This window comes from Haplochromis burtoni, unplaced genomic scaffold, assembly GCF_018398535.1.
Source record: "Haplochromis burtoni strain Fernald_Lab_line unplaced genomic scaffold, NCSU_Asbu1 Contig_190, whole genome shotgun sequence".
In the NCBI taxonomy this organism is placed as follows: Eukaryota; Metazoa; Chordata; class Actinopteri; order Cichliformes; family Cichlidae; genus Haplochromis; species Haplochromis burtoni.
This window is the reverse complement of record NW_024582551.1, coordinates 396,933-419,329: the sequence shown is the minus strand read 5'-3', so window position 1 is coordinate 419,329 and position 22,397 is coordinate 396,933. Positions and strand designations below refer to the sequence as shown.

Here is a 22,397-nt window from a genome sequence, read left to right as displayed (position 1 = left end):
TTTTTTCATGGTATCTGTCTATCCTTGTGTATAATTTAATTTTTTCACTGTGATTGGTCCTAAATTTGAGGTCATCTGCTTTGTTTTTTATGGTTTTTCATGTAAATTAAGTAGATTTTTAGTCATTTTGAATTTTTGTGGTGTGGTTTCCATGGTATCTGTGTCTCAGCAATGATTTTGGATCATGAGGCGTTGCTTCCAAAGGCCAGGACGACTTTTGTTTGTGCTTACTGTGACCTTTGAGCCCGAAGTTTTCACAGCTGCTCTAACCACAAACGGCTTAACAGACGTTTTACTGCTGCCAGAGTGCTGACTGCAGCATTGTGTGATTTATGTACCAGTGAAGCTTCCACAGTGTCACGCACACAGTCACTAACAGGCAGTGGCGTTTGACCTCTGACCTCCTGTGATTAATGAGTGATGGAAAGTGACACTAACATGGACTCTTGGGATTCCTGTTAAGCTACAAAGTCAACAGCTGGAAGGATCCGCCTCCCGCTCCAGCTGAGTGAAGTCAGAAAACGACAGGGGATATCGGCCTTCAAAATAAAAGCCTCACGTTTAGTTTTTGAGAAAAGAATCAGTAAATGTCTTTGTGTAGGCTGAGAATTAAAAATAAAGATGAACATGAGCTTCTGACAGTTTTCACTGCAGCAAAATAAAAACACAGCAACTTTTTTTAAACAACAATTTATTAATTGAATAAATTAAAGCGCATCAGGAAAATAAAGCTGAAGACGAACGCTCACCTCAGAGGAGAGGCAGGCTCTGCTCCCCCACCAATCAGCGGTCAAACGTTTGGATCAATAGGATCAGGTGTGACAGAGCACCTGTGCTGCGAACCCACGCACAGATCCATAAATATTACAGATCAATGATTAAAAACGTAAGACGTGGCTCGTAAAAGGCTGAGATGAACTCAATTACCCTTTTCTGATTGACTTACCCGGATGACTGAGCACACACCACGACACAGTGACTGTTATTGATGACTGATCATCGAGGGTAAACATGAAGAAAATCTGTGATTTTTCAACACAAATGAAAACTTTAGCGTTATGACGTCACATACATGAGGGACAGGAAGCGTTTGATGGTCCGGGGTCTCCTCCTGCTGGACCCAGGACCGAACCGGAAACCAAACACTGACGGGCTTTTATTTTGTAAAGAGGAAATGCGGTGTTTTATTGCGGAGCGCTTCACAGCAGCTCCCTCACGAGGCGGGATCAGCTGGTGGGAACTGAGTCACCACTTCCCGGAGAGCAGCACCGAGAGAAGCTCACGCCGCCGATCAGCTCTGATACCGAGAGCCTCACCTGAGCGCGAGCCCGCGGCTGAACAGGTAAGGGTGTTTGGACACCTGAGCGGAGTCTGTGCGCGGGACCGTGATCTGCTCCGGAGTAAAAATATTCCGTTACCTCGGGATCATCAGCGGGAAACACACGATGGTTACCACGGTTACGCCTCCATGACTCACAGACTGCGCGTGCGCACTAACTAAAACCCCTTTAACGTCTGATTAGTTGCGCGAGGAAGGGTCGGTGCACATCTTTATGACCTAGCAGATGTTACAGCTGTGGTAAATCTGCGCAGCTGCTTAATGTTCGGTTATTCGACTCACCAGCAGTCGGATACAAAGTGATCTGACCTCTGACCCCGTGCCTCAGCCTGTAAACATGTTTGTTTCTGCCTGACTCGCTGCTGCCCCTGCGGCACAGCAGAGGAACTGCAGGGGGACCGCCCACTCCGATTTCAGACACGTCCTGAAATAACGTGGAAATCCCCCCCAATCAGATCAGACCCGCCCCTCCGTCTGAGCCACTCACACCTGCTGCCACTTTCAGTTAATCCGCCTTCTTCACCGCACTTCCTGTCAGCGCGCCACTGTCTCTGTTTGCTGCTCTTATCGATTCCTGGGGTCACATGACTCATGGCGCTCTGCACATCACAAACATCTCTGTTTGCTGCATGAGCTAAACATCACACAGGAAGTTCATCACCCCGCCTATGCCCTAGCCCACAGGAGGGCGGCGAAACTGTGACCTCACCGAGCGACCTGCAGGCGAGGGTTAAACTTTAAGAGCACCGTCCTCATGCTGACTGATTGTGTGTGTGTGTCTGGCTCAGAGCAGCCTGTGAACATCGTATACGTCAGGTTTCATCGTCAGCTGCTAGGAGTATGTAATGCGTTAGTCTTTGCAGACTCACAGGTGTGATCCAGGCGCAGCGCCGCAGTTCGCCCGTACCTGCAGGAAACCGTCATTCAAATGAAACATGTGTCTCACTGTGTTGTTCTTCCTCTGTCTGACAGACTCTCGTCCTCAGAGTGAGTCCACGGTTCTGGTCCAGAGAGCTGACATGGCTGTCGCAGGCGGAGCATCCTCCTCTGTCCTCGTGTCTTCGGCAAAGGAAACGGCGGCGCTGAAGGTGAACCCGGCTGACGTCCCTGCCCTGGAGATCAAACTAGGAGCGCTGGCGGTCCTGCTGTCAGTCACGCTGCTGTTCGGATTTGCCCCGCTCTGCATCGTCCGAGGGGCGGGGCGCTTCAGCGTGCAGCCAGGTAAACTGAGCAGATAAACGTTTCCAACATCGGCTTCTGTGTGAGGAGTTCAGAACGTCAGAAAGAAAATATTTGGACTGGGTGAAATCAGCCGTGCTCATACTGGCTTTGCATGGACAATTCTTCTTTTGAGCACATGGTGTTCAGCAGGTCAGAAACACGCTCCTCCCACTTTCAGCCAACGGTTTTCCAATTGGCTATGCCTCCTAAAGGCAGGTGGGTGGGGCTTCACATGCTCTGGTAGTAAAATACATGAGAGGAAGTGGGGAGACGCAGGATAACAGGTTTAGGTTTAGATCCCGCTGAGCCCGAAGCCACGCTCAGAGCTCCAGGATTAGTCTGCAGTGTTTTCATCTCACAGCTCGACTTCCTGTTTTCTCCTAACCAGCTGATTAGATGTGACATCGTGTGATCTCTGTGCAGTCACTCGATCAGCTGCAGCAGGAGAACATGAATCCATGAGCGCTGCTCTGCAGGGCTGTTACACGGCGCCTTTCAGGAGTCTGACTTTCTGTTTGCTTTCAGTTTCAACCTCTGGCTCTGCAGCAGTGCGATTGATCCGTGCGATTGATCCGTGCGATTGACCCGTGCGATTGATCCGTGCGATTGACCCGTGCGATTGACCCGTGTGATTGACCCGTGCGATTGACCGTGTGATTGATCCGTCGCGATTGACCCGTGCGATTGATCCGTGATTGATCCTGCGATGATCCGTGGCGATTGACGCCGTGGCGTTGACCCCGTGTGATTGAATCCGTGCGTTGACCCCTTGTGATTGGATCCGCGCGATTGATCCGAGCGATTGACCCGTGCGATTGACCCGTGCGATTGAATCCGTGCGATTGATCCGTGCTATTGATCCGTGCTATTGATCCGTGCGATTGATCCGTGCGATTGATCCGTGCGATTGACCCGTGCGATTGATCCGTGTGATTGACCTGTGCTGTCCGTGTTGCAGATTTACGGCGCCTGCTGCTGAGCTTGATCAGCTGTTTTGCTGGAGGCGTGTTCTTCGCCACCTGCCTCCTGGACCTGCTGCCCGACTACCTGCAGAGCATCAACGAGGCCTTCAGCAGCGCCGGGATTAAGGTAGGAGAGCGCACACGCTCACCTGAGCACACGTTAAAGAGGCCTGAAGAGAAACCGCAGGTAAAGCCTCACCGTCACGCTCAGAGACGCTTTAACGTCTGAGCTGGCTGAGCCCACCGATCCTGCTCTCAGACAGTGATCTACCTCTGGATTTAATAAAAAACAGCTTAAAGTCAAAGTTTCAAAATCCTGTTTAGCGCCATCTTGTGTCCGCACGACTGTGATGTCATGTGGTTGGTTGTTAGCTAACTCGTGACAGGATCGATAACTCTGAGGAAACGCTTCAGTGCTGCAACAATGAGCTGATGTTAGAGCGAGGCCTGTCTGTGGCAGGAAGTGACTGTTTGACTCGCTGCACTCGAACAGACAATGTTGGTGTTTGTAAAGCACAACCTCCGACACTCCAGCTGTTCAGGCCGGCTGCACCGAGCCTGCAGTCAGCGGCCACGCAGATGTTGGCGAGTGTCTTTGTTTCCCCACCACAAACAGTTTACTGCACGCGTGTCGCACCACAAACATCCATTAGCACGTCTGCAGGAAAACCCTCTGGAAAAAAAGGAAATCTGCAATAAGCACAAAAATAAGGACTTTTAAATAAATAATAAATATTTAATATTATTTCTCACAATTGTTGAATGAAGTTTATTTATAGATTTGGTCATATCGGGCCTCCGTAGAGCTCGTTGCTGGACATTCAGTTTGTCAGCGTTGGAATGCTTTTATTTTGAAGCAGCAGCTGGTTTATTTCCGGTCCTCAGAGTTCGCCACTGAGCGAGAGGGAAGTGAAAACGTTCAAACTCAGAGAGGAAGAGACACAGACGCTGAGCCGTCCGTCACTCCTCTGCTGTTTTCTGAATGTTTGGACCTTCAGCTAATAAAGTCCGACAGATGCTTTTAATTTTGAGGACAAACGTAACAAATTTGAGTTTTTTTGACATTTTATTGACGATGTTGGTTTTTTGTTTTTAGAATATTCACATTTTTGGGACATATTTGTAGTTTTATTTTTATGTATTTATTTAAACTTGGAGGATTTAAAAAACCTCTACAAATTTGGACATTTTAATGAATTCTTATGGTTTAATGTCATAAATAAATCTGGCATATAAAAATCATATTTGGAGATTTAAATGTAATCCGGTTGAAGCTGCAACTCCGATCATGTATGTCACATGTTATTGATCGTGTCCATGGCGATGAGAACGTTCTGGAGTTTCTACTCTTAACGTTTTATTAAATATTGACGTTTTTTCGATGATTTATTCGGACATTCAGATCTGTGAACATTTAGGTCTTAGTTTTGGACCCTGGAGATAAATCCAGATGTAGGTATCTCAAGCTGACTCTTCTTCTCCTCCTCCTCTTCCTCCCTCAGCTGCAGTTCCCCCTGCCCGAGTTCATCGTGGCTATGGGCTTCTTCCTGGTCCTGGTCCTGGAGCAGATCATCCTGGCCTTCAAGGACCAGACGTCGCCGTCCCCGGAGGAACGGCGCTCTCTGCTGGTGGACTCCAGCATTCAATCCAACGATCACCGCCGCCGGGGCTCAGCGGACTCGGACGGTCACTTCCACGTGGACTTTGGTTCTCAGTCCGCCCTGCGCGCCTTCATCCTGGTCTTCTCGCTGTCGCTGCACTCGGTGTTCGAGGGGCTGGCGGTGGGGCTGCTGGAGGAGGGGCAGGAGGTGCTGGAGATCTGCCTCGCCCTGATGATCCACAAGAGCATCATCTCCTTCAGCCTGACCGTGAAGCTGTGTCAGGCCCGGCTGCGTCGCTCCGTGGTGGTCGGCTGCCTGCTGCTGTTCGCCGTCATGTCGCCGCTGGGCGTCGGCCTGGGCGTCGGCCTCACCGAGACCAAGACGTCGCCGGGGCACCAGCTGGCCCGCTGCACGCTGGAGGGGCTGGCGGCGGGAACCTTCATCTACATCACCTTCATGGAGATCCTACCGCACGAGCTCGCCGCCGGCAGGAACCGCATCGCCAAAGTGGCCATGCTGCTGGTGGGCTTTGCCATGGTGACCGCCGTGCTGTTCATCAAACTGTAGAGGCAGACGGCGAGAGGGCGAGCTCCGTGTGCGACTTCAGAGACGTCGCATGGTTCAGAGCTTCATTAGGAACACGTGTTTAATTTTTGTGACGTTAACGAGAGACGAAGACTTAAGCCAAAGAGAGACGGCGCGAGAGCGCCAGGGGGAGGAGCAGAACAACCCCGCAAACCTGATCCGTTAAAGTTTCGTGCCCTCCTTCGAGGTCTCCTCTGACCGCCTGCAGGGTTTGACAGAAACCCACCAATCAAACCAGCCCGTGAGCCGCACCTGGTGACAGCGGGGAGCGAGAACTCCCTTTTAACAGGAGGAAACCTCTGGCAGGCTCAGGGAGGCGGGATGAAGCTAAGCAGCCGCAGCAGGCGATCGAACACCCAGGGATCATGGGAAGCAGGCTGGCCTGCTGCAGCGCTATCTCAGAGTTCAGGGTGCAGCGGGAGAGCAGCCATATTTGATGGCTAATAGAGGCGTAACGGCAGGTCGTCGAGCTGTTCGAACTTCCTGTTTGGCAGCTTTTATTGGAGGTTCCAGGTGGAGACGCTTTGGCTGTTTAGTTACATCGAAGAAACGACCGACGGAGCAAAGACCCTGATCACATGATCGATACTCCGACCTCCTCGTGAACAAAGTCCCGAGGAAGGCCGACCAACCACAAACCTCCGATGTGCTCGCCTCAGAGGAGCGTCCCAGAGCTGCGTCCCAGAGCTGCGTCCCAGAGCTGCGTCCCAGAGCTGCGTCCCAGAGCTGCGTCCCAGAGCTGCGTCCCAGAGCTGCGTCCCAGAGCTGTGCGAGATTTCAGCTTTTAGAACGAACGCGTTGCTAAACGAGGAAAACCTTCGGAAATCTGACTGGAATGTTTGGAGGCGTCGGAGCCGGAGGAGAGCATGTTTTCGTGCAGAGCTCTATTTTACCTGACAGCAGGATTCAAACACTTGTTTTTTGTAATAAAAGTATTTTTAAACATGTAAATTTACTGTAATCAAGTTTGTATAAAATCATGCAGAAAATAAACACGCGTGTTTGAATGTTTATTTCATGAGACGGCGTCCTGCAGCCGCACGGCCACGGGTCAGACGGACGCAGCACTGAGCCGAAACGACAGGAAGCAGAAACGCAGAAACATAAAGCGCATCTGTACTGAAGTAAAAGTACTCGATTACATTAAGACTCAAGTATTTTCAGAGTCGTGAGGTCAAACCTCTGCTGCGTGACGCTTTCTCAGCTCCTGTAATCTGATTACTCGGCAAAGATAAACTGATTACTGATCTGTGGATCGGCAGCACTGATCCAGGACGAAGTCTGACAGCTCGACAGTCACATGACCACCTCGGTACGCGTGACAACAGTCTGAGCAGCGATGACGCGTCGTGACGGATTTTTGTCCTCAGCTTTAGCCGCCGACCGTCCATCGTATCCAAACACGTCGGGCGCTCGAGCCGACGGAAAACTGTTTTATTCTCATTTTATCTGAGAAACAAAAGTGTTTTTATGCAAACTGCAGGCGGAAAACCAACATGGCGCCAGTGACTGTGCTAGTCCATCTTTTACATACAGTCTGTGTTCCCGTGGAACAGGAAACAAGCGTTTTCTGTTTGTAAAGCTAAATCAGAGCTGCCCTGGAAACAAGTTTGTACCATGTGGCCTCGGATCGCGGCGAAAAAGAAATCACCATGACGACGACCACATGGCACGGGCCTGCAGACCGAACGGTGACCCCTGGGGGAAATGTCAACTCTGCTGTCGCTGCAGGTTTCTGGGTCGCTGACAGACGCCCCATTTTCCCCTAGTAACCTGTGGTTGCCATGGTTACAGGCCATTTCCTTGGCAGCTGCTCTTCAGCGATGACCTCGCTGATGTCAGGATGTGAGGCGTGTCCTTGTTCAGGTGAAGAAGCAGTCGGAGCTCCGCTGAGCGTTCCTCTTTCACTTCAGTCCGAGCCGCCTGCGGTCGGTCTGCGAGCAGCTTTCAGCTCTCCCACCGCAGCCCCGACACGGTGTGTGAGAGATCACCTCGTTCATGTCACAGTTTCACTGATGAACCACAAACACAACAGTTCAGCAACACAGCGACACCTGTGTGACCTCATCAGTGCACCTGAGAGGACAGCAGCAGAGCGATCGCAGCTGAACAATCACCGCAAACGTGACAGGAGCTGAATTTCAGGGCTGTGTCCCAGTTCAGGGTCTGCAGCCTCAACGGTCCTCAAGGGCCGCGTACTCAAAGACCGCTGAGGCCGGAAGTGCGAGGCTTGTGAAATGGGCGGTCTAGCCTCCGTCTCGCTGCCCGGGTTGCCTAGCAACCATAATAGCTGGAAACGCGTGTTTGGCAGAAATGAAGGAACATGTTTTGTTCGTTTGTTTGTTTCTACACGAGCTTTGTGTGATTTAAGTATCTGAGGCTGAGACCACGGGACTGTAAACATGATAGTTGGGCTTCATTTCTGTGCTGAACAGTCATTTTAAGATTAGCTAGTAAATAACAATTAGCTCATGTTGTTCATGAGACTAAAGTCAGTGTAAATATGAGATGGCCAATATTATAGTTATTATACTAATCATTATTAGTTATTACAGCAGTGAGTTTGAACTCTCAAATCAAATCACTTCTATTGTCACATCACATGTGCAGGTACGCTGGGACAGCACATGTGAGTGAACTCTGTCAAACACTGAGCTTCCGTAAAGATTCAAGTTGCAGCTATTTATATGTCCTATCACCTTAAATCTTCACTCAAAAACACTCAAGTATCTTTGACAGTGTATATACAGATGTATTACATATAAGAGACAAATATTGTTCCTTCAGTATGTTGGCATTATTACATTTGTCTCAATGCTTACATACATGTGTAAAAAGCAAATGTACGAGCTGTGATAACTGTGTCTGATAGAATGAAGAGTAGACTGATATATGAAATATTCCTTTATTGGGTGAGAAAATGTCCAAATGTCTTCAAAATGAAGGACGCATTTGAGGGCTGCATTTTGAGCAGCCTTTGAATTGGGACAGCCTTCGTCGCGCCCCTGTGACGTAATCGGCCTTAAAATGCGGCCTTTAAGGCTGCAGACCCTGACTCGGGATACAGCTCAGGATGCGCCTGAAGGTGCTGGACGAGCACAGGTGAGAGCAGCAATCACAGAGCGTGTTTACAACAAAACTTTATTGGCAAACAATGAAAAGGCCAAAGTGATCGGCTGACCTCATCGTTACATCAGAAATAAAACAAGAAACCCGCTGCTGACGATAAAAAGAGAAAATAAAAGTAATGGACCAAATGAAGAGATGTCAGGGTCAAGAACTTTGACCCTAAATCACAGTGAAGACTCAAAAACGAGGAGACGCGACTGAACTACAGGTGGTCTGAAGGTTTCTTCTTCTGCACTCTGTCTTCCACAGACTCGGATTAACTTTATACTCACACAGTGAGGAAGAATAGGTCAAGATCCCCACCTTGACCTTTGATCTCTAATCTCTGCAGCTGGAGGGAAATGGAGGAGCAGCCTGCAGTGGCTGAACTCTGCCGGCAGGGGGCGCCAACACACCTCAGCCGAGCCATCTTAGCTGGTCTGTGAGCCAGAGGTTACACTCCCCACGAAGAAACGCTGAACTCTGTCCACGTGACCTCACCCCGTCCCCCACACACACTTTTTTAATACAACTTTGAATTGTTTAAGACAGGGCTGCCCAATCCCAGTCCTCGAGAGCTACTACTATCCTGCAGCTTTTAGATGCATCCCTACTCCAACACAGCTGAATCAAATGGTGTGATTACCTCTTCAGCATGCCATCATGTTTGGCAAAGGCCTGATAACAAGCCATTCATTTGATTCGGGTGTGTGGGAACAAGGATGCATCTAAAAGCTGCAGGACGGTAGCTCTCGAGGACTGGGATTGGGCAGCCCTGGTTTAAGACGACAGAAATAGGTTCGATTATTTAAATCTATTACATTAATTTTGATTTTGTAAATATCTTTAATTCTTAGCAAGACGAACACAAAAAGACTGAACATGCTTTCTTGTTTGTTCAGGATTGAAAAAACAATTAAAAGAAAAACCAACAACAGAGCTGCTGCCTCGTCAGCTCCTGGCTGTAAACCCGGTCCCGGTCTTCCGGCGGCTGTGAACACTGTTCCCCGGCGGGGTGTTTTCGGCCGGGTTTCGGTTGGTCCCGCTGCGAGACTCGCTGCTGGTTTTGGTGCTCAGAAAAAGCGGGGGAGTGATTCCTCTTCACCCCGCCCCTCTCTGAAATCGTTCCACTACGTCAGCTCGTCCCGTCCGCTCGGTGAAGATGTCTGCGACGGGCTCAGGCGGCTGTGGACCCGGGCCCGCCTCGGGCGCCGGCTCCGGGGCGTCCAACCCGCGAAAGTTCAGCGAGAAGATAGCACTGCACACCCAGCGGCAGGCCGAGGAGACGGCCGCCTTCCAGGAGGTCATGATGGACATCACTTCGACCAGGGTGAGTGAGAGGCGGCGGCAGGAGGAGAGCTGCCGGAGGAAGCGAGGCCTTGTCCGGGCTCGTCGGGCTCCGGATAAGCGCTGTGCGGTGTCTCTGCGCGGCGCTTTGCTGAGATTTGGCGCAGTTTTAGCGGCAATCACCTCGTGGGGACGCAGTGTGTGGGTTTTGTTGGGTGTTTGTCTCTCCGGGACGCGCTGCTCTTCATTTCCGATACATCGTTAGCGCTCGAAGCTAACGCGGCTAACTTGTCTTGTTTACTATGTTACGTGAACGTCGCTGTCAGCCTCGCAGTGCCCCGCAGAACTCCGGCCAAAAACCGGATATTTTAACGCGGCGTCACCTCACGTCACACACACATATCCAACACCTTCGACTTAATTAATTCGGGGTGTTTATTTTGTCCCTTTGAAAACTTCGGCGTTAATGTCAGCCATTGACAGGCTTTGCTTTCATGTAGATGAAGCTCCCATTACTCGTGTTTTGTGTCTCCTAAGGAAAATAGTCTGCTTTTATTTTTGATTTGTTTCTTTGACTTGTGGAACAAATATGTGCGTTTTACAGATCTGACGTGGTGATTTTATCTTTGTCCACCCTGCCCGGGAAAGATTACCTTAAATCGTGCATACTTTACACGGACTCTGGCCTGGCGGCGCCGTTTTAATGTCAGGGTGGGCGATTGGTTCGGATGTGTTAACGTCACCTTGTCATTGGTGATGTGTGGGTGTCACTGTGATCTGAAACACGCCCTCAGGTGTGAAGCAGGTGAGAGGGTCGGATTGTGGAGGCAGGTGGTCTCTGCTGGTGTGTTTACTGTCGTGGGAAAATGTGGGAGTCTGGCTGTCAGTTTATTTTTGATGGTTTGAGGTCATTTCTGACAAATTTTTACAAGTTTAAAGGTGTGTGTTTCTGAAGCTGTTTTTGTTCTGTGAGTCCAGCCCGTGATGCTGCCGTGGGGTTTGGAGTTTTTAGGTGCGTTTGTGTAATTTTATTAGAACACACAGAGAGCCGTGGCACTGAAAGAATCACACGGTGGTAAAAGTTCATCCTTCAAGACTTATTTTGGGTCAAAGTCAGCAAACCTTTATTTTGAAATAAATGCTTCAAAATAAACCTTTATTCATTTTAGTTTCACGTCAGATGTGACAGTGATTCTGCACATAGACCACAAAATTAAAGGTAGTTCAGGAGATGCCTGAAGGTGGCTGCTGAGTGGTGGGACTTGCGTATGGACCACGGTAGGCCACAGCTTCTCCCGGACTCAAACCAAAGAGCCGTGGGCCCGACGGCTGAACAGAAACACGAATGCTTCAGGCTGACATCCAGTCACGTCTTTCATAAACGTAATTATTTCATACACGAGTGAATGAGAAAAGCTCACTGTTTATGAACGTGGTGGGCTGTGGAGGCATCTTTATACTCTTATTCTGAACGTTCAGCTGCTCTGTTCTTCCTGTCTGGAAGCTGTGAGTTGCTCTGGACGCTGCTGCAGGTCAGACAGTCTTCTTCCCCTCTCTGTTGAATTGCAGCTCCTGCTGATGGTCCTGGTTTGGTTCTGGAGGGTCACTCGGACCAGAACCTGCAGCAGATGCTGCACCGAGCAGGTCCAGGACCAGCAGCTGCAGCTTCTTATCATTATGAGGGGCTGTTTAGTCTCCTTGTGGGGTCGAGTTGGTCCTGAGAAAGGCCCTGGTTCTGTGCTGGTTCTGTGTAGCTCAGATGGATTTAGTCAGGCATGTGGATCCGGACTGATTGTTTAGGTCTTGTGTAAAGATTTTGTCCTCCAGGGTTTGTGAAAGCGTGATAAAACAGAAAATATCCTGAGGTTTGATGGTCTGACCCTCTGGTTTCATGATCCGCATCATTATTGGCTTGACCTCACTGACAGGTGACTGGTGTCAGAGCTGCTCAGTCACACGTCGGGTAGAAAGCTGCAGGTCTGTAGCAGATCCAGGAGTTTAACCCGAGGACATGATCGAGCTCTGTCTGAACTCATACAGTCATGTGAAGGAGGAGGATCTCACTGCACCCTCTGCAGTGTGAGACAAACGGAGTCCACCCCATGATTCAGCAGCTCGTTGATCCTCCCTCAGCAGTGACAGTTCCTGTGTGACTTTATCAGCCTGTCAGATCTCTGAGGAGGAGTTTGTCTCCACTCTTCTTCACAGCGTTGCTGAAGTTTGCTCCATTCGTTTACGCACAGCGCTCTGAGCTCTGCACTCTGGACCGCTGCAGCAGCTCCGTCTGCGCTCGCTTCAGCGTCCCGCCGATTGGTCCGAGCTTCAGCTGCGGGACACACGGCCTCACTCTGACTCTGGAATACTCTGATGTACGGGGAGTTCACGGTCCACTCGGATCGTCATCCCTCCTCCACGGCGCTCACAGCGAGCAGTTTGCTGCTGTGCACTTTACTCTCGTCTGTTGCTGAAGTCTGCTGCGGCTTTACAAACGTCAGCTGGCTGTCGTGACCTTTAACCTTCTAAATGAGGCCTGTGGAGTCTGAGATCTGTGGGTTTTTCAGGATGAATGTGTTGGGATGTTCACTCCTGGGAAGATTGTGGCATCCTGTTAGCACACCTGAGTGCTGCAACACTTCTGCTTTGACTCAGCAGCAGGTGTGAGCACCTGTGTAAATCAGTGGGCAGCAGCTAGTTGCTCCTCTCGAGCTCCTCTGTAAGGATGGACGGGTTTCAGTGAGACGGGTGCTGTGAATGGTTTTTCTGCCTGTGACATGAATGAATGCAGAATAATCCAACCCTGAACATGAATAGTGTTTGGTGCTCGCTCTCTGCGGGTCAGCGGTGCTGGTGTTGGTTGTTTAGAGGTGGGTAAACCTGCCGTCTGACATGCTGTGCCTCCTGTTTCACTTCACTGCTTTTCTTTCTGAGCGAGGCCAGGTAAGAACACCTTTCGTGCAGGGCCAATACCTTCCTGTGTCTGCAGGCCACAACACGTAGCGTGGTTTTTCTTCTTTAGATTGAAGCTCGTCGGCAGTTTGAAGTTCTTGCGAGAGGAAACGAGGCTGAGCTTATCTGATCTGAGAGCAGGTGATGGACATTCAGGTTTCCCCCCTTAGACCTGAGTTTGTAGCTCTGAGCGTGTTTCAGGTGTTTGATGAACTGAAGCCACAGCACGGAGATGTTCCAGAAGACGTCTCCGGTTTGGCGAGTTCGCTGCTTTCAGGGCTTCAGAGGGCGACGCCTCCAAAGGACAGCAGGCTACATAGACGTTCCCAGCAGCCTCTGAAGAGGAACGGCCCCTCTGCTTTTTGGTCGCTGTCCATATGACTCTGTTTCTGCAAAGTCTTCCATATCTGAAGTAGGAAAAATGGCCAAACTCAGGGCTTGTTGAAAATCAGCCATTTGAAGCTGTAACCAAACGACTCCCAAAGAATTCAGCGATGAGTCAGTTTGTAAGGAAACGTGTACGGGTCACTGACTCAGGGCTGCGAGGAGGTGATCGCATGTGCAGTAAATCACCGTCACGCTCTCACAGGAAGGATGTCGGCTTTCAAGCGTTAAAATTAGAGCAGGATGTACTCTTCAAATAAATGTAGATCTGTGGCAGTGCAGATGAAGAAGTAAGGATAACCCCCCCCCCCGTGGGCTTTTCAGATCATAAACCTTATCAGCAGTCTGAGTGGGACGTCCTCGCACTGCAGGTGGAGCGTCACGTGGACACAGGATGGCGTCGTCGGCATAGAGGAGGATTCTTACAAAATAAAACGGGTCCATGTTGGAGTTAGCTCAGGCGTCCACAAACACATGGATGGAATATTTCTGAGCTAACGGTTTGCTGTGATTACACTGCCTCATTAGCGACGGGGAGCCATCTTTAATTATAACATTAGCGGTTTTCAAATTTTGGGTTCAGAATTACAGTAAATCGGCTTTAGTTCATTAAAAAGTTGCATTTCTGAACATGAAACTCTCATCCTGTGACAGCATGACGAGAAAATAGTCGCACGAACAGGCTGTCACAGCTTTTGTTTGGGTGTTGCTAAAGGTAGTTTTGTGGGCGTGGCCTCCTGACGTTTTGTCCTGACTGAGAGGCAGACAGATGAGCTCACGCTGGTCACGCCGTCTCTGCGCTGATGTATACCGCAGCGTGTACGGCGCCTGCAGCCTGAAGCGATGGACACGGGTTGTGATCCTCATCAGCCTCGGCAGAGACGACGTCTCGGGCAGTGAGGAGGTCCTTCACAGCCTGAGGAGACACTGTGGGTGGAGCTAGAGCTGGGCGGTGTCTTTGTGAGGGAGGTCATCTCATTATGGAGGGAAAGCTTTTCAGTCCAGTTTGTGTTCTTCCAGCTAAGCTCTGTGCTCGGCACAGGAAGTCTGAGTTTATTTTCAGAGGCCTGCCTCTTCTCACGATGGAGATGATGGCAGCGGCGGGCAGAGTCCTAAGGCGGGAACAGATGTGTGGTTCGTGGCTGATGTCTCTGAATTCCCCAAACTTCATGGACAAAAAAGGAAATTGTTTGTTGTGATGAGTAAGTTTAGAAGTGGGGAACAGATGACAGCCTCGTGGCGTCACAGCAGGCGCTGATGGCGCCGTGCGAGCGCTCCGAGCTGCTGGTGGTTTCTGTGCAGGTCTTTGGAATGACATCATCAGCTTCCTCTGCAGAGGCCTCCTCCTCCTCGACGTTGTGCCGCTCGCGGTCCTGGTTCTGGTCGGTGGGACCCTCCAGAGCCCAACCGCGACCCGCCACACTCAGCAGACAGGAAAGGGCCGGGCTAGAAACTTTCAAAATAAAACCTGAGGCCATCATATTAGGCATAAGCTTTTTAGCACAAGTTTCATGTGGATAATGGAGCGTTTGAGCTGCTGTTCTGACTTCATTTGACTTTACTGTGCAGAGCAGCTTATATACAGATGAGGTCGAATAAAAGGTGGCGGTGTCTACAGATGTTTATATCGCTGTACAGATGTGTTGTTGTGTTGTTGATCAGTACATCTGCACATTGTCCGTAGTATTCTGGGATGCAGACGCGTGTTCCTCTTTCTTTGTTCTGACCCCCGTGTTGGCGAGCGTGACCATAAACTGCAGCCTGATGCGTGGATGTAATGGCCGCTCGGCCTGAATTAAACGGCGTTTGTGGACGAAGTTGAGCGTGGTTATGTTACGTGTCATGGAGGAGGAGCTGATGTTAAAGAGGAGGAGGTGCTGTGTCTGGCTCCTCCTCCTCACCGTTTCCAGGAACGCTTCAGGAATACGTGGACGTGACGTAAACCCGACACAACCTGAAACCGTCAGAGCAGAACTCTGCGCCGTCTCCTCACATCTTAAGCTGCTCTTCAGTTAAACTGGTGCCGTCACTTCACTTCAGATAAGGAAGAAACGGCGTCTGCGCTCCGCTGCTTTAACCTGACGTCCAGCTTGGTCCCCGGTTCCTGGAGCCGGGGCGAACCTGAGAGCTCAGACGTTAACGCGGCGCGGCTTCGTCGTTGGTTTGATGCATTTGAGCCGCGCAGATGGCGAGTGACTTAAATCTGTTCCTCTGACGGACAGATCCGTCCCTCGGGTTTGTTTAAAGCGAAGATTAAACAGGAAGTTGCCGCTGCGCTCCTCTTTGGTCATCATCCAATCAGAGCTGGACCTGGAGCCTGAAGGGGCGTGGTCAGAAGGTTGAACGTGTTCCGTCTGGCAGAGGATTGAGCATGCTCTGGCTCCGCCCCCTTGCTGCTCATTTATGCACTGGTATTTGCAGGTCTACAAAGATTGTTCTCTTCATAATTCTGCTTCAGAGACTTGGGTGTAAGGTAACCACGGCGCCCTCAGTGGGGCCACCATCTTTGTATTTGGATGCTTTTATGACGTAAACATCGATGTCATCAATAATCCCAAATCTGTGGCGGAGACCGGTGCGAGGAAGCAGCGTTTTTCTGTGCAGGCTGAGCGAATTGTGCAGAGGTGGAGGTGAAGGCGGAGTCAGGTGAACGTGGTGTAGACGATGAGAAGAAAGCAGGGCTTTTTTCACTCTTATCTGTAACACCATCAGCGCTGCTTTTCTTCCCACATCCACCCCTCCGCCTGCTGCCCTCGCGTCATCACAGCACCAAAGCATTAAACGCAACCTTTGACGAGCAGGTAACCAGGTGAAGTGATCACCTGGTTACCTGCTCAGGTAACCAGTCTGTATGGGGAAGCACGGTCGGCGAGTTGCGGCTCGCCGAGGTTGTGGTCGTCTCATGTATTTGATCTGATTGACGGTGTTTTTCTTTCACAGCTCCAGGCCCAGAAGCTCCGCCTTGCCAGGAATCAGGGGCCGTACTATGGCGGCTCATTACCAAACGTGAACCAGATCGGCAGGACCCCTCAGGACTTCCAGGTAATCGACCGCTACTGCACTTTCACCCTGATGTCACTTCCTGTTTCTTTTCTTCTTATGTCGTAGGTGCAGGTCAGCGAGCATCAGTGTCGGTCGATCTCTGCTGACGTGATAAAGACGCCTGTTTTGTGTAAACGTTACTGCCTACGTTTGAGTATTGGAGTAATAAGGTGGAAATAAAGGTGGGCTGAGGATGGAGCCCTGTGGGGCTCCTGCAGAACATTTAAGGCGGTCTGATGCTTTCGGTGGTTTGCGTGCGGCAGATGTGATCAAAGCCACAGACGGTCTCTGTCGTCGCCTCTCATCCGCTTAGTTTCTCTTTTGGTTTGAATCTTCGGTCCTGATCGTATCTCTTTACACTCCTCGTGTATATTTTTTATGCTTTTTTTTTCCTTCCTGCAAAAAGAAATGTGAGGAAACGTCGCTCTGCCTTCAGCGTCAGTGTTTACTGATTCTTTTGGGACGAGGAAGACGATTGGCTCAGTGTTTTCTCTCCTTTATTCTGGAGTCAATCAGGCACCGGGTCTCTGCTGTGAGCTCCAATCAGATGTGGGCAGCAGGAGTTAGAAAGCCGAGCCCGCTCATCATCTCTGACTCATCAGTGTTTCCATCACACTCGGTCTGTAATGGCGCTGTTCGTGGCTCCTCCTCCTCTGCTGCAGTGGAGCCGAGCGTGGACAGAGCGTCTCTCAGGTGTTTGAGTTTCCTCCTGTGGGTCTGATGCAGATGGCTGATCCCACATTAAAGGATCTGTCTGCATCAGAGCGACCCAAACACACACAGGTAGCCTGCAGAAGCTCCACCCCCTGATCCAACGAGGTCTCTGTTGTGTGGCTTGTTAACGCCCGCCCTCCTGCAGCTGCTGATCCTCTGATCTAGGAAGGTCTCGTCTGCTCGGGGCTCTCCAGTTCTCCCCTGGGGTCGTGCGGGGAACTCTGGGACCGCGGTTGCCCCGGGACACGAGCTTCACTTTACAAACAGCCGTTGGTCCCTACAGGCTGACCTCACCGCCTCATCTTTGTTCATTTATTTGAATTATACTCGAAGATCAGACAAAAATGCTGTTTCAATAACCACAACATGTGTCAGTGAACGAATTCTCTGAGTAAATATCTGAGATTACAAATACTGAGCAGAGTAATCCTGACCAGGTCACATTATTATGGGCTTTTATTTTGAAGTGTGTGAGGCTTCCTGTTTCCTCAGTATTTACAGGTGTGGAAATGATGCTGACTCTGTCCTCCCCTCTCTGTCCCGTCCCCCCTCCCTCCTCAGGGCTCCTTCCCGTCCACTCTGGAGTCCAGTCGGGCGACGCGGCATCACGGGCTGGTGGAGAGAGTGCAGCGGGACCGCCGCTTCGTCTCGCCGGTCCGACCATATCGCAAAGTATCCTTCAGTTTACGCGAGGCTCCCTGTCTTATTCCAGATTGTTCCTGTGCTCCTGACTTCCTGTCTGTCTGTTTACTTCCTGTAAAGACTGTGAAACCTCTCAGCTGCACTTTGATTGCTGGGAACTATTTTCAGCAGCGGATGACCAAAAATCTGCAGCAGCAGCTCCAGGATGGAGTGTGGAATAAATCAGTGTGTGTGTGTTCGTGGTGACGGAGGATGGCGTGTCAGCTGACAGTGAGCGTTTAGAGATTTTGGCGTGGCGGTAAAATCCAGCGGTGGTGCACTCCTTCTCCTCTGTGGTCGCAGTGATGCGTCATGAAGCCAGTGTTTCAGCTTTTAGGATAACAGAAGGAGACAGGAAGTGCAGGAAAGGCGTCGGGCGGCGAGCTCACAGATGTCGATGCTTTATTGGACGGGTCGTTTTTGTCGCGCTCTTTCTCAGTCGTCCTCTGCGTCGATGGGGCAAGGGGGCGGGGCTGAGAGCTGAGCTGAGAGCCACTGCGAGGAACTTTTATCTAAGAAACTCCGAGTGGTCACGTTGAGTTTGTGTCACAGCAGCAGTGAAAAAGCTGCTCAGAGAAACAAGTCGTGCAGGCACGCTCGTCTCCACACTTGAAGCTCCTCCCATCTGACAGAAGTGCGACCTTTGACCTTGGTTTGAGTAAGAAGTTGTGGTGAAGCTCTGAGTTCTTCAGACTGCACCGAGCGTTCCCTGTGAGGGTGAGAGTTCAGAGTTCATCCTCTTCCGCTCGCGTCCTGCAGAAACCCCGATGATGAATCAGAAATAAGTTAACAATAAGTTTAAAGAAAAAAACGACATCGGGCTGTCGGCGTTAACGTGTCCTAACAGGGCGGGGTCATTCAAACCTGATGAGCTGATTTAGCCCCCGAGAGGCGACACAGGTGAGTTTCTACAGGTCAGCGTGGTGTCGGCGCCATCTGAAGCTCGTTTAGCTCCTCCTGATACTGAAACTGATGAAGCTCTGTGCTTTCCTTAACCTGCTGCTTCCTCAGATGGACAGCTCCCCGTACAGCCCCGCCTACCTGTCGCCACCACCCGACCCCAGCTGGAGAAGGTGCTGTCTGTTAACCCCGCCCCCTGCTCTCCCCGCTGTGTGTGTGTGTGTCTGTCGGCAGGTCTGTTTCTTTGGTTTCGCTCCTGCTTGCTGTTCCCTCCTGAAGCCTCAGCGTCGCTGCAGTAAAACCTCGACGCTCCTCTGAGATCAGAAACCGGAGGAGATGAAGCTCCGCCTCAGGCTGTGAAGGAGACACTCTGCTGCAGTCTGACCCGTGAATAACATCTGTACACAGATGTTCTGTGATTGTGACGGGCGTTTAACCCGTGCTGCTGCAGCGCTCGAGGAAGACTCGCCTCCCCGCTGCAGTGACTGCGAGGTGACTCTGAGGCTTCAGAGGGTCCCGTGGTCCTCGCGTTGACCGAGAGGAGCCGATTCCAGCCTGTGTTCCTCCTGCTCTTCTTCTTCTTCTGGAATCTTTGGCTCTTTCTTCTTGGCTTCTTCCGCTGCTTCCTGCCTTCTTTCTGCGTTTCCTTCAGAGGGAGGCCGGCTTCCGAACTCCAGGTGTCCTATGAAGCTCCGCCCCCCCAGGTTTCTGCCACTGACTGGTTTCAGGTCTGCCTGCGCTCGCTCCACCTCCTTTGTAGGAGGACGGCGGCGTGGTCAGGTTGGGGGTCTGAGCACAAACTACGGTGGCGATAACGCACTCAGAAAAAACCACAACAAAGCAGGAAGGGGGCGTGGGCGGGGCGGTTAAATGTCATGATGTGCAGAAACATCAGCTCAGATCGCGTCCAACAAGCCTCCAGCTGAGCTGACCCCTCCCCGCCGCAGGCGGAGCGTTACGAGGACTGAAGGAGCCGCGGGACCTGAAATCCTCCACGCCAACGCCACCACAGGGAGTGAAAACCACGACACATGAAAAGTGGGACAAGCTCGACCTTCATCCTGCCGTCACAAACAAATGAACAGAATTCAACCGCTCGGGTTTGTTTGGCAGCTCAGGGCCACCGTACAGCAGGACCCGGCAGCTCGAGGCCGCGGAGCCTCCCTCTCTGCTTGGCTTGTTTGTCTCTGAGCCTCCTCCTCTGCTCCTCTTCGTCACCCTTTGACTTTTCGTCGCTGCTTCCTGCTCGTCAGACCAAAATAACTTTGTTTTTGTCGATCATAAAGGAATTGGTCTGGAAACTTCCCCGGGGATAAAAGCCAGTTGTTTCGTCTCCCCACCACTGCACTCAACAGGTGAACCCTCCTCTTCCTCCTCCTACCTTCACTTCCTCCTCTTCTTCCTTCCTGCAGCTGTAACCTTCAGAGTGGACTTTTAGAAGAATTAGATCTTTTCGATGCTTCAGACTTTGAAGCTTTCTTCCTTCCTTCATCACTCGGCCCGAGCTGCTGCTCGTGAAAACCTCTGACCTCGGGTGCAGCAGCTGCTGTCACAGGTCAGAGGTCATGTTGTGCAGCTGTTTGCAGTCAGAGCGAGCCTCCTACGGGGAGCCAGAAGTGCCAAAATCACATTAAACACTCCAATATTTCCTCTTATTGCCTGTTAGACGTTTTTACTTCCTGTGAGTGTCGGTTAAACATCAGGCCCAAGTAAATGGATCAGAATGACTCCGCCTTCATTTACATACAGTAGCACAAATGCAGGAAGACGAGAGATCACATGACCTTCACCCCCGTGGAAACATCTGGAACTCGATCTGCAGATGATCCTGAAGGTCAGGTGTTTACTCCAAGGCAGCAAATCAGAGTGAAAGGTCAAAGGTCGATGAGTGAGCAGTAAAACACAGAAAACGGACGGCGTCGGAGTTTAGCTGCTCGTCCAGGGCGAATATTAAAACCTGAAAGAAAACATCCAAACGTCGGGTCGCGAGGAGAGTCGCGATACATGCTAATGATTATTAGTTAATGATTAATCAGCACTGTGCAGGAGAAAAGACCAAAGTAATCATATGTTTTTACACTCTGACATGACCAACAGCTGAGCATCAGTGAAAACATAAACAGATAAAACAGAAAAGTAAATTAATGTCTGCGTTTTATTTTTTTCATGTTTTGTTGGTTTTTAAAGACAAATTCATTTATTTTTGAGTCGCTTCTTTTCATTTTGGCATTTTTGTCTCTTCGTAGTTCGAAAGAGCGTTTCTTTGGCGTCTCATCTCTTTGTTTCACCCTCGCTAACCTTCACCTCCTCCAAGCCTTTGCTCCTCTCCCCCTTTAACTCTCTGTCGGTGTCTCTCGCCCTTCAGGACGAACTCCGACTCAGCGCTCCACACCAGTGTGATGAACCCGCCCTCCGGAGACCCGTTCAGCACTGGACCCACGCTCGCCCTCCAGAACGCCAGAATCGGCGGTGAGTGAAACCGAACCGAACAGACGCCAGCACAGGTGTGTGTTATCAGAGACTTGGAAGACGGTCCGTGTTCAGGGCGCGAAGCTTCAAACATGTTGGAAAGTTAAAGTGAAACTGTTCAGCAGGATTATCCTTTTTTAATAATTACAGGGAAACATTTAAATCCAGCTTTGATTGTAACGGCGACGACCTGAGCGGACACGTTTCAGTGATTCTGTGTGTGTGTGTGTGTGTGTGTGTGTGTGTGTGTGATGCTGCAGGTCAGAGCGACGGAGAGGGCAGAAGAAGTGAGTAACGCACATTTATCCTACGTCCAAAGGTCAAACTTCCTCTCACTGATGAATGACTGTGGATGTCAGTAGAACAGGAATATTGTTTGTTGTCGGGCAGATGAGCATCTTTACAAAAGTAAAGACCAATAAGAGACTGTACAGGGCAAACATGAGAAGGATGCAACATAGTTACAAAGGAAAGTGCAGCTAGCAGGATAATCTTGTGCTGTATGTTTGTGCAACAATGACAAATGCATGAAGGACGCCAGCTTTTCCCTCCTTGAGCTTTTCACATTAAAGCATCACAGCCCTCCTCTCCACGTGTGAGTCACGGTGTTTTATGTCCCTCAGTGTTTCCATATCCTGTCCCTCCCATCGAGGAGAACGTGTTGGACGAGGGGAAGCTGATGAAACCCTGGGACACCAAGAAGGTAAAACCCACAGAAACACCATCTGCCTGTTTCACCCTTACATTAAATATTCACATTTATATTCATTTCTCCCTCCAATCTCCATAAATGTCCTGAGAGTATGCGAAGGACATTTCTCACTAGTTTATGGAAGTTAAATGAGTCAAAATCTCATTATCATCCTGACACAGCTGCTGCAGGGTCCGTTTTAGAAACATGTTGACATTTTAAGTTTTGTGTTTTTAGCTTGTTCTAAAGTTTACTCAGTGATTTTGTGTTTGATGCTTCTGAGTCATTTCTGTTGTTCTGGATTTTTCTTTCCCAGCTGCCGTTGTTGTCATCCCGGCCGAAGTCCTGCGAAGTTCCCGGCATCAAGTAAGTCCCAAAAAGCTTCTGTTAATTCAATTCAATTTTATTTATATAGCGCCAAATCACAACAAAAGTCGCCTCAAGGCGCTTCATAGATACAGAGAAAA

General features: G+C 50.3%; 2 protein-coding genes across 3 annotated transcripts in view; both read left to right on the top strand.

Annotated features, from left to right (window-relative positions):
• The first annotated feature begins 809 nt into the window (after positions 1 to 809).
• LOC102293697 (zinc transporter ZIP1) lies at positions 810 to 6,701 on the top strand. 2 transcript variants are annotated; one of them, XM_005935928.3, is made up of 4 exons: positions 810 to 1,342; positions 2,312 to 2,560; positions 3,519 to 3,649; positions 5,025 to 6,701. In XM_005935928.3, the coding sequence occupies exons 2-4, from the start codon at positions 2,359 to 2,361 to the stop codon at positions 5,688 to 5,690; spliced, it is 999 nt and encodes a 332-aa protein (XP_005935990.1). In that variant the 5' UTR covers positions 810 to 1,342; positions 2,312 to 2,358; the 3' UTR covers positions 5,691 to 6,701. The 2 variants fall into 2 exon arrangements, with proteins under 2 accessions (XP_005935990.1, XP_042081911.1); XM_042225977.1 differs by lacking the exon at positions 810 to 1,342 and adding an exon at positions 1,350 to 2,210.
• Positions 6,702 to 9,892: 3,191 nt separating this feature from the next.
• The window catches only part of LOC102293986 (CREB-regulated transcription coactivator 2), a gene marked incomplete in the record, with an annotated part of 32,859 nt that continues 20,354 nt past the window's right edge, over positions 9,893 to 22,397 (top strand). Inside the window, 9 exon segments of the mRNA XM_005935929.3 lie at positions 9,893 to 10,146; positions 16,374 to 16,475; positions 17,751 to 17,861; positions 18,882 to 18,943; positions 20,057 to 20,125; positions 21,136 to 21,239; positions 21,500 to 21,526; positions 21,863 to 21,942; positions 22,247 to 22,296. Coding sequence (XP_005935991.2) covers positions 9,979 to 10,146; positions 16,374 to 16,475; positions 17,751 to 17,861; positions 18,882 to 18,943; positions 20,057 to 20,125; positions 21,136 to 21,239; positions 21,500 to 21,526; positions 21,863 to 21,942; positions 22,247 to 22,296 — 773 coding nt within the window.